General features: G+C 62.7%; 1 protein-coding gene across 1 annotated transcript in view; it reads left to right on the plus strand.

Moving 5' to 3' along the window:
• Positions 1–3,314, plus strand: part of SOX8 (SRY (sex determining region Y)-box 8) — a 4,996-nt gene extending 1,682 nt beyond the window's left edge. Inside the window, exons 2-4 of the mRNA XM_011962492.1 lie at positions 2–237; positions 1,602–1,834; positions 2,580–3,314. Of these exons, the coding sequence (XP_011817882.1) occupies positions 2–237; positions 1,602–1,834; positions 2,580–3,265 (1,155 nt within the window). The 3' untranslated portion in view covers positions 3,266–3,314. The remainder of the gene's footprint in view (position 1; positions 238–1,601; positions 1,835–2,579) is intronic.
• Positions 3,315–11,281: the final 7,967 nt, after the last annotated feature.

Raw genomic sequence — 11,281 nt, forward strand, 5'->3', positions numbered from 1 at the left:
GCGCTTCCCGGCCTGCATCCGCGACGCCGTGTCGCAGGTGCTCAAGGGCTACGACTGGAGCCTGGTGCCCATGCCAGTGCGCGGCGGCGGTGGCGGCGCGCTCAAAGCCAAGCCGCACGTGAAGCGGCCCATGAACGCTTTCATGGTGTGGGCGCAGGCGGCGCGCCGCAAGCTGGCCGACCAGTACCCGCACCTGCACAATGCCGAACTCAGCAAGACGCTGGGCAAGCTGTGGCGGTGAGTACCTGCGCCCCGGGGGCGGGGTTCGGGACCCTGGCGGCCCCTGGTCTCGGACTGCGAGCGGGGGCCCGAGGTGGCGGCCACACGCAGGCTCCGGGCTCTGCACCCGGGGCGGGTGTCAGGGCGGATCCCCGTGGAAAAACACCCTCTGGCCAGTCGGGGTCCAGCGCCAGGTATGGGAGTCGGGATCCGTGGAGGGCAGCGCCTGGGGTATCCACCCTCGTGGCGGGTGCGCTCTGGAGCCAGTTCTCCTGGCGGGGAACACCCTGAGGAGGGCCATGGCTGGCACCCCGGGGTACCCTCCAGCTGCTGCCAGTGGCCCCAGCCCCGGGAGGCCCACCCGGCACGAGAGCAAGCTGCATGCGGCTCTCTGGAGGTGCCCCCGCCTTAGAAAGGGCTTAGTTCCCCGGCTCCTGGACCACCCATGGGGAGGGAGTGGGGCAGGCGTGTGGGTGGGCATCAGGTTTGCCTGCGAGTACCCTCCCTGCAGCTTCTCTCTCTCCTGGCCACTCTGTCCGAAGCAAGGAGGGCAGGAGTGGTGACGATGGGGTGCGCCGTGTGCATGCCTTGGCGTGGTGGAGCTGGTCAGTTTTCCAGAAATTAGGACTGCAGTGTGAAGAACTTGTTGCTCAGGACAGGCAGCCCTCACCAAGTGTTGAGTTTAAAATAGTTCTCTTGGTTTGGGGCTCTGGTTCCTATATCCTGCTCCTCACCCGGAAAATGGGAGTTTGGAGCTTGCATATCTGCACCTCCTGCCTTCTGTCTGGATCTAGGGCGCAGCCATGGGGCGCTGTAGACTGCAGACCCCTGCTCCCCCAAGTCCTGCCGCACAGGCGGTTGGAGGTGAGCCTCGAAAGAGTCCCAGGGAATGTGTCCTGAGGCTCAGTGAGGACGGGCGCCTGGGCCCTGCCCAGGCTTCTGGGTGTCTGGGAATGGAGGGACAGCAGCCCAGCTGCCCGCTGGAGGCCGGCACTGTTCCCGGGAAGCCTCGCTTTTGTCCACCACCGGCTGGGTCCTGCCCGCCTCCCCCGCCTCCCTTAGAAAGCCCCAGAGGGAGGGAACAGCAGGCCCAGAATAGGGGGAAGTAGAAGGAGGGAGGATGGGAGGTGTGGGCCTTGTTCTTTGGCTGTCATAAGCATACCAACCTCCTCAAACTGGAGCCGCGGGCTCCCGCCAGCCGGTTCTCCCAGAGGGGCTTTGCTCCCTGGTGCCACGGGAGGCCCCAGAGCCTGCGGCAGGCGGGTTTCCGTGGTCAGAGCCTCCCGGCCGTGGCCTCTGCTGCCAGTCCCCCCTGTGGTGTGTGCCCATGCCGAGGGCACAGTGGGTGCCCTGGCCATCCCTGCCTCTGCCCTGTGCTGCAGCTTGCTGAGCGAGAGCGAGAAGCGGCCCTTCGTGGAGGAGGCAGAGCGGCTTCGCGTGCAGCACAAGAAGGACCACCCCGACTACAAGTACCAGCCACGGCGCAGGAAGAGCACGAAGGCCGGCCAGAGCGACTCGGACTCCGGTGCCGAGCTGGGACCCCACCCTGGCGGCGGTGCCGTGTACAAGGCCGAAGCAGGGCTTGGAGATGTGCACCACCACGGCGACCACACTGGTGGGCTCCAGACCCCCGGCATATCTGGGGGTCCCCGGTGCGGGAGGCAGCCGTGGCGTTTCTGGCTGAGATAGGTGCACGATGGTGGAGGGGGGCAGGCGCCCTCGAGAGATCCAGGCCTTCCCGGGTCCCCTGAAAAAGCTCCCAAGGCCCCGGCCACCTCTGTTTTTGGTGCGCGAGGGACCTGCTTAGGCGCCTCGAGTGCTGAGGGGCTGACAGCTTCGCTTGGCAGAGACCACGAGAGGTGGTGTTTTTTGCAGCAGGACTCAGTCGAATGCGGGCTCCTCTTCCCACACCGAGCCGCTGCCCACATGGCGCTCAGCAGCCCCGGCTTCAGGGCCAGACTGACAGGGTGGAGTCCTGCCGGGGCCTCGGTCAGGCTGGCTGACGCCCGCCAGCCTCAGAGTGCTTGGCTGGCCCGGGGAGGAACAGGGTCTGTGTGGTCCCCCAGCGCCCTGTAAACGCCAGCTCTGGCCAGGCTGGGTCTGTCGGCTTCTTCCCCCCACCTTGGTCTCTGGGAGGGGCCTCAGGTCTTCCCATAGCACAGCGCTTCATGGAATTTTCTCGGCCGAGGAGTGAGGTCTAGGTCTGACTTTGCTGGAATTTCTGGGAAATGTAAAGAAACAAAAAGCCGTTGATCCCCCCTGGCAGTTAGCGCGGGTGTCCCTCCCCTTCCAGCCTGGCCGGCCCCACCCGCCCCACAGAAGGGGCATTCATCCCTGAAGCCCTGCTCTCCTGTCCCCAGGGCAGACCCACGGGCCGCCCACCCCACCCACCACCCCCAAGACGGAGTTGCAGCAGGCGGGCGCCAAGCCGGAGCTGAAGCTGGAGGGACGCCGGCCGGCAGACAGCGGGCGTCAGAACATCGACTTCAGCAACGTGGACATCTCGGAGCTCAGCAGCGAGGTCATGGGCACCATGGATGCCTTCGACGTCCACGAGTTCGACCAGTACCTGCCCCTGGGCGGCCCCGCCCCACCCGAGCCCGGCCAGGCCTACGGGGGCGCCTACTTCCATGCCGGGGCGTCCCCCGTGTGGGCCCACAAGAGTGCCCCATCAGCCTCCGCGTCGCCCACCGAGACGGGTCCCCCGCGGCCACACATCAAGACGGAGCAGCCGAGCCCCGGCCACTACGGCGACCAGCCCCGAGGCTCGCCCGACTACGGTTCCTGCAGCGGCCAGGCCAGTGCTGCCCCGGCCACCCCCACCGGCCCCTTCACCGGCGCACAGGGCGACTACGGCGACCTGCAGGCCTCCAGCTACTACGGAGCCTACCCTGGCTACGCGCCCGGCCTCTACCAGTACCCCTGCTTCCACTCGCCACGCCGGCCCTATGCCTCGCCCCTGCTCAACAGCCTGGCCCTGCCGCCCTCCCACAGCCCCACCAGTCACTGGGACCAGCCGGTGTACACCACCCTGACCAGGCCCTGAGGGCCTGGCTGCAGGGAGGGACTCGCCGGCGTTGGGGGGCAGCCTTGTCCCGGCCTGGCAGGATGGCCCGGTCTCCGAGGCTTCCCAGTGTGCGTGGCCAGGGCAGGCGGGCCACGGTGGCTGAGCTCCGTCAAGTGCCTGCTGACGTCTGCAGGGAAATGTGCTTGCCTCCCGTGGCCCTTGGCCTCCAGATGGCCACACCTCCGCTAACGGACGAGCTCTGTCTCCCTTCTCTCTTTCTTTTTGAGGTGGCGGGATGATTCCACAAAGAAGGGCCGCCGTTTGGTGGCTCTTCTGTGAGGACTGGCGGCAACAGCACCTTCGGTTTGCATCTTGGTAGAGGAGAAATGGCAGCGCAGCCCAAGGACCAAAGGAGGGGGTGGCAGGGGCCTTGCAGGGTGCTCTGAGGTCCAGGCCCTGAGGTCTAGGCCCTGAGGTCCAGGCTGGCCTCGGTGTTGAGAACCCCTGCACGCATGGCCACATTCCTTCAACGACGGCTGCACGGGCTGTCCGGGATCCAGGGTGTCTGTCTGCAGACCCTCTGGGACGTGTCTGCTCCAGCATCTCCGGGAACCGCCTGTCAGATCTGAGGCGTCTCCTTGCTGGCAGAGTGCGCCCACGCAAGGTCTGGCTGGGATTAACACATCTCTCTTTTATTTTTATGTTTTTGATAATTTTTATTTTTGAAGCTTAAATGTGTTTTTTTTGAAAGCTGTTGAAGATGTATTTATGTTCTGTATTATTTTATCTTTAATTAATTAGGTAATTTGGGCAAAGAGTAGAATTTAAGAGAAAACAAGCTGGGAGGCTTCCCTCGAGGGCAGGCAGGAGGTGGGGTTGCAGCTGTTGGCCAGCATCACATTGCTCAGCTTCTGGGAGGCCGCCCTGGAAGGCCTGGAGGTCCCAAGGTCCCTGGGAGGACTGGGCCCCTCATGCCTCCAGCTTGACAGCTGAAAACCCGAGGGAGGAGAAGGGACTTGCCTTGTGGCATCTCTGATCAGGTTGGGGTTCTCCACTAAACGTCGTTAGGGCCTTAGTTCTAGACGAATAATACCTGACTTACCTGCACTGCTCCCCTGTGTGCCGAGCACAGAGCATACGATAGCGCCTACTTCACGCAAACTTGTGCCTTTAAACTTTGTAAATTTAAATACACCCGAGAAGTTGCTTCTTTTTACTTTTTCTACTTTTCCTACCTTTTTGTAGAAAGAAATATAATGTCTCTGCTTCTATTTCTCTGGGAGTGGGGGCAGGGAGCCGCCGCAGGCCTGTTTTATGCAGCGTCTCCCTCGGCACCGCGTTTGGAGGACGCACCCTCACTCGCCTGCTGCCTTCGCTCCTTTCTGACCAACGCTAACTTTTGTACAGATCGATTTGATAAAATTAAACAAAGTGCTTTTTATGGACGTGGGCTGCATTTTGTGTGTCGCTTTGTGTGAGCCTGGGGCTCCCGGGGCGAAGGTGTCCAGCAGAGGCAGGATCAGGCCGTGCCACGCGTCCACACGGCTGCTGGCCTCACCCCCGTGCCCTCCATGCCGGGCGGCCAGGAGGGCAGCCGCAAGCCCACCCGGACCCCGAGCGGCAGGGGCAGTCCGTGGTGCCACAAAGCGTCAACAGGCTCCAGTCGGAATGGAAACACCTGTCCCGTCGCGGCCTCTGGGAAGTGAACTCCTCGTCTTCCTTCCTGGAGGGCCTCCTTGGTCGGCAGAACGGGTCCAGATGGGCCCGATTCGGGGCTGTGTTTTTCCTCCCAGGCGAATCCCAGAGCTGGTTTCTGGGTGGCTGTGCGACGCCGGGAAGCCGACGGCATCTTTCGGGCCTTGGCAGGGAGCCAGGCTGGGAGCGGATGAAAGCGGCCCCTGCAGGAGCTGGCAGAGCTGTCTGGTTGGAGGAAAGTTTCTAGGGAGAAAATGGCTGTGGGAGTGATAGCCAGTGAGGGGCAGCCGGTCCCTTTGCCAGGCTTCCCGGGCACTCGAGGCTGGTGCGGGGGTGTCTCAGGGCTGGGGGCTGCCCCCGGAGTGCAGAGACCCGGCTTCTCAAGGCATCTCGGTCACAGGAACCCAAGTTCGAGGATGCACTGCTCACAGGAACCCGAATTCGAGAGGCAGCTGCATCTACGATTTGAACAGAGTGGCCTGGGTAGGGGGCCGCCCACCCCGTCTCCTTGCCCGCCTGGCTGCTCTGCCCCTCACCCCACAGTGGGGATCCCGTTCCAGGACCTGCCAAGAGCAGCAGGGGAGGGGCTGTCCGGATTTATGGCGGTTCCTGGGGGGTGGGGTGTGCCAAGCCCCGCAGGCGAGGAGGAGGCTGGGAGAGGGATGCCGAGAGCCAGGTTCACAGACACCCATGGCCTCCGCAGAACCGGCCCAGCTTGTCCTGTGTCCAGCCAAGGGCTGTCCAGGCCCACATGTCCCTCAAAGCTCACACATTGACACACCACTTGGGGAGAACCCAGCGTCCGGCTAGCTGGCAAAGCCAGCTCTGCCCCTGGGCTGCCCTGGGACGCGCTTTGGGGCTTGCCAGGTTCCCAGGGGCTGGGAGGCCCTGCCAGTTTTGTGTGAACTTGGCAGGGCTGCTGCAAGTTAACTCCTGGGGGCCCAGGCCGTGCGTCTCCCTGGCGTGTGCCCTGGGGATGGAAAACCTCATGTTCCTGTCCTGGGTGTACCTGGGTCTCGCGTGTGTTCCTGTGGGTTTTCCAGTATCTTGAGTTTCGTGAAGGTCAGGGAGTGCGACCCTGTCCTGGCGCGTCCACACCCTGCCCAGCTGAGGGGCGCACGGACACCTCCCCCTGTACAGCCCCGCCCTTTGTCCCCGTCCCTGCCATCCCCCCTCTCCGTGGGTCCCCCTCTGGCAGGGCTTACGGCTTCCGCCTTCGGCACTGGATGCTGGCCCTGGGAGTCTCCAGGTGCTGGTCCCCCTCCCCCAGTGCTGCACGGAAGAGGCGGCCGGAGTGGGTGCCCCGGGAGTCAGGCCGCTCTGCCCTGGTCTCCGGCTGGTGGGGGTTTTGCTAGAGACGAGTCCTCCAAGAACGCCAGGCTGACAACGTTGTTTCCAAGCTGGCATCGTCCCAAGCCCAAGCTTCCCTGCGCCTGGTCCTCCCAAGAGTGTTGCGTCCCAGGGCAGGCCAGCCAGGACAGTTCCTCATGTTCCACGTCCTCACCCTCCAGAGAGCGTTGCCTCTGATCTCAGCTGAACAGAAGGCCCTGTTCAGCCCCAAAAGGGGAAATGGCATTGGTGATCTGCCCTGGATTCTGATAGACTGGAAAACCCCTCTGGTCTTCCTGGGACAGAAGTGGCCTCAGGACCACGTTATCGGTGTGGTTGTGAGTTCACAGCTGCGTGGCTGTTCCTTCCCAAGAGGGCCTGTGTCCTCCCAGCAGCTGCCTGAGAGGGGCCTGAGGTCCCACTTGCCCACCTCTCCTGAGCAGTGAGATTCAGGGACCTGCTCGGTATGCTGTGCCGTTGGGCCACAGTCGGGACCATTGAATACTGGGTGTCTTGGACCCGGGGTCCTGGCCTGCTGTCTGGACCCCAGTCTTGCCTCCCCAGTCCAGGACAGAGGACCTTTCTTGACCCCATCTCTAGCTGCTCTGGACCTGCTGGGGCTGCGGCTGGAGGCTTGGGGGTCGTGCTTCCTGTGGTGACGCCATGACCACCAGACTCCAGACAAGCCCTGGACACCTGTGTGGACGGCCGCTGTGTGGATGGCCGCAGGGCACATTCCACCGGGCTCACAGCAGAGCTGCGCCGGTCAGGACCCAGTCTCAGGCAGCGAAGCCAGCACTTGGTTTGAATCCCTTAGGGGCAGTGTAGACCCCAGATGGAGATGAGTGGCCCCCCAGCGACTCAGGCAAAGAAGCACCCCTGAGGAAAAGAGACGCAGCTCAGCGCTGCCCCCAAGCCTCAGCCGGGCCCTTCCTGCAGGACCCAGGGCTGCCCCCAAGCCTCAGCCTGGACCCTTTCTGCAGGACTGCAGGGGCTTCAGACAGGTGACGGAAGCCAGAGGCTCAGATCGCCTGTTGCCCAGGCTTTGCCAGCGACGACACGTGCTTTTCTCTCCTGGGACCAGAGGCCCCACCCCTGCTCCCCACAGCCTGGCTCTGCCAGCCCAGTCCTGAGGCCACTGCAGACAAGGGGGCTATGGCCTCCTGATTACTCACTGGCCCTCGGCTGCCTGGGAGCTGCAGGGACCCACCCGGGCCTACCACCTGGGAACCCCAATATTCCCAAGAGCTGGGGGAAAGGGAGGGGAGGGGAGGGGAGGGAATAGGGGGCTGGCTGTCCCTCCACCTCCCATCTGGCGTTCAGAGGCGTCATCTAACGTACCCGGTGTCCCCTCTCATTCTGGTGTCCCCTGTGTTCTAGAGGAAGCATAGACTGTGTCTCCAGGATGGGCTGTGGGAGCTGTGGAGCTCCCAGGGTGGCAGGAGCCCTCCGCAGAGAGGGGTGGGCCGTCCTGCAGCAGAGCAGTGTGGAGCCAAGCCCTGTGTCTTCTGCTGCTCCTTTCTGGCTGTGGGGCAGATGTCCTCCTCCGGGGCCTGGGCTTCCTCACCGACATGATGGGAATGGCCCTGGAGTTCTGGGGAGCTTGGTGAGACCAGGGCCTTCCCCCAGCAGTGCCCCCAGGTACCTGACGGGCCGTCGTGCTGTTGGTGGTATTACGACCACCTCAGGCCACGTGATGACCCTTTTGCTTATCTGCAAAATAAGGTGGGTTTGGCAGCAAGAAAATCAAAGTGAAACTGGCGAAGGAAGTGCCGGCCTCCTCCCCAGCCTCACAGCCCGGGGACTCAGATCCAGTGGGCGCCCCTCCTGCTGCCTCCTGCTGTGTCCGGGGCATCCACACAGCCACCCCGCGGGAAGGCAGGATGGGCTGCTTGCCAGTTGACCTCCTGTGCCTCCATTTCCCCCATGACCCCGAGGCGATGAGAGCTCTGCTGAGCTGCCCCAGGGATTAACTGAGTTGGGCTTGGTGTGGCTGTGGCCAGCACGCTGGCCCTACCCCTCTTGTTGGTCAAATCTCAAGCTGACTTGTCCCAGGACCCTGGGTCCTGTGTGTGGCAGACGCTCCTCCCCACCCTCCCCGGCCCCCGCCTTCCCCATGGGCCCAGGGCCAGGACTGGGGGACTTGCTCCAGCCAGGGGATCGTCCGGGATTCCCAGGTCCAGGCCCACTGAGGTCTGCCACAGACAAGCATAGACGCCCAGGACCCCCTTCCTTGGCAGCGCCCAGACGGGCCCAGGCCCGGCTTCTCCCCCAGGGCAGCTGGCAGCTGCATAATCCCTGCTCCCCCAGGGCCCTGGCAAAGGCCGGGCACCCAGCCCAGGAGACTCCACAAAGGGTTAAGGGGCGCGGGCGGCTGTGCCCACAGTGGGGCGGGGCAGCCGGGTTGGTGCTGGGCCAGGAGCACGGGCGAAGGCGCTGCATTTTAATGAATCATTATTGCCGGTGAGGCCTTTGTCTTTCTTTATCCGGTGCACAATAAAAGAATTAATTAGACAGAAAATGGCAGGGCAAGGAACTGACAAGTCATTACGGGCTGCTGAATGACCGATGAGATGCAGCCGGGAGGCTCTGGCCGGCTCCGGAATGATAATGGCCGGTGGGTGCTTTGTATGCACGACCAGCAGGCCTCTGTGCCGGGCACTGTGGCGCTGCTGTTGTGGCCGGCAGACCTGTGGTCCTGCCTCTCTGAGCAGGGCAGGGAGTGGGAATGCCGGACAAAATCCGAGTCTGAATTTCTGGGTCCAGACACGGCAATGAATGTTCAGACGTGGAGGGGACTTGGGCAGATGGTTCGGTCCTTTGGACCTGACTTCCCAGCGCGGGAGCAGACGTGGTGGTGGGGTGTGGTGGGGGAGCTCCGCACACTGCAGGCAGCAGGGGTGTGGGGAGGAGAGGGAGAAGGGGCGAGGAGAGGGGAGTGGAGTCTCAAAGGACCTGGAGAAGCCCTCCCCGGAGCCAGGCTGGGCCAGCGTCAGCTGCTGCCACCATGGTTACTTAGACGTCATCGGGAAGAAGGGTCCCCGAGCCCCTCCGCAGACCTGGTTCTCCCACTCAGAGGCTTCAAGCTTCTCGTGGGTCTGCAGACTTCCCCGTGATCAGGAAGCATCCAGAACAGAGCCGCCCAGCCGGGAGGGCGGAGGGAGAGGCTGGTGGAGGAGCATACCTGGGGTCCTGCTGCCTGGCTTCTGTGTGGGAGGCTCCCGTCCTGGCCCTGTGATCTGTGGCCCGGGAGCTGGATTCAGAAGCTGCCTGGAGTCCCGGCTCTACAGCTGTGTGCTGCTGGAAGGAGCATGTGTTCCCCAAGCTGGGCTGTACGGAGGGGAAAGGCCCCAGACAGGTTGGAAGAGGGGCCTCTCCCACCCTAGAGGGTGATGGGGACGTCAGAGGCCTCACTGGGTATGTCAACCTCCAGTCAACAGCCCTTCCTAGGCTGGGTGTGAAGAGCAGGTGACATTCATGCTGTGGGCTCCACCGCGCAGCAGCCCCTAATGTGGCTGGCCTGTCCACCGGGGGCCGTGCCAACATCCTTTCCTGCAATTGGCACTGAGGTCCTGGAGAGGGACACGGGCAGCCCCGAGAGACGGATGAGAGAGCAGATCACACGTGCTATTCTCTGTTCACGGACTCGAGCCCTGGCCGGGCAGCAAGGCCATGTCCAGGAGCCGCTGGATGCGAGTCCTGGGCCTGCGTGACCCTCATGGGGAGGGGACTCCTCTGCCCAGGGGACAGTTCTGCACGCGGGCAGGGGCCTGGGGGTCCCTGGGTAGAGGGGGCTGAGATGGGTGGGCTCCACGCAGAGCAGCGGCTGGTCCTGTTTCTGGGTTCTGAGCATCCTGCGGGCACTGCTGGGCATCTGGACACCACGGGACAGTGTCACTATCGCTTCTGACACTCAGCCCCTGACTGGGCATGCGCCTGTGAGACGAAGGTGGGCCTGGACACCCTCCGCATCACCTCCAAAGACGGGGGTCTCTGCCGTCTTCCAATTTCTGAGGTCACTGTAGTCGCCCAGGGATTTTGTTTGCTAAAGGAAGGGGTGGACAGACTGGGCGCAGTGGCTCACACCTGTAATCCTGGCACTTTGGGAGGCTGAGGCGGGTGGATCACGAGGTCAGGAGTTCGAGATCAGCCTGGCCAATAAGGTGAAACCTCGTGTCTACTAAAAATACAAAAATTAGCCGGGTGTGGTGGCGGGCGCCTGTAAGCCCAGCTACTCGGGAGGCTGAGGCAGAAGAATCACTTGAACCCGGGAGGCCGAGGTTGCAGTGAGCCGAGGTCGCACTACTGCACTCCAGCCTGGGTGAGAGAGTGAGAGTCCATCTCGGGAAAAAAAAAAAGGACGGGGTGGGCAGAGGTGATTAGAGGGCCTGGGGGACTGGCTCTAGAAACCCACATCTTGTACCTTTTCCCCTGAGAGGAAAAAGGACGTCAACGAGGGGTCAAAATTCATCCTGAGGCACGGCATCCTGTGTCTAGGGGTTCAGACAGAGAAAGGAGTGAGACACTCGGCTCCCCGAAAATGCCCTGGTGTGTACGGCCTTAGACAAGCTGCTGGCCTCTCTGGCCTCAGTAGCCCATCTGCAAAATGCGGAGAATGGTGCCCAACTCCCCAGCAACAGTGCTCAGAACCCAGGATGCTGGTGGGTCAGGTGCCTAGCACGGGTTTTGGTTAGAAACAGCCACCCAGCACATGTCACCTGAAGTTGTCAGTGAGCCACAGGGACAGGATTCACACCTACATATGATCAGCAAAGAGTCTGCCTGCTGGACAATGGTGGCATATACTCTGTACACCTGCCCATCCACCCAACCGCCCATCCACCTACTGCCCATCCACCTACCTCCCATCCTCCACCCATCCAACCATCCACCCACTCACACATCCAATTACTCACCCATCCATCCATCCATCCATCCACTCACCCATCCATTTACTCACCCGTCCATCCACCCATCCACCCACTCACCTATCCACACACCCATCCATCCACTCACCCATCCATTTACTCA

Source organism: Colobus angolensis, unplaced genomic scaffold (assembly GCF_000951035.1).
Source record: "Colobus angolensis palliatus isolate OR3802 unplaced genomic scaffold, Cang.pa_1.0 Scaffold59, whole genome shotgun sequence".
In the NCBI taxonomy this organism is placed as follows: domain Eukaryota; kingdom Metazoa; phylum Chordata; class Mammalia; order Primates; family Cercopithecidae; genus Colobus; species Colobus angolensis.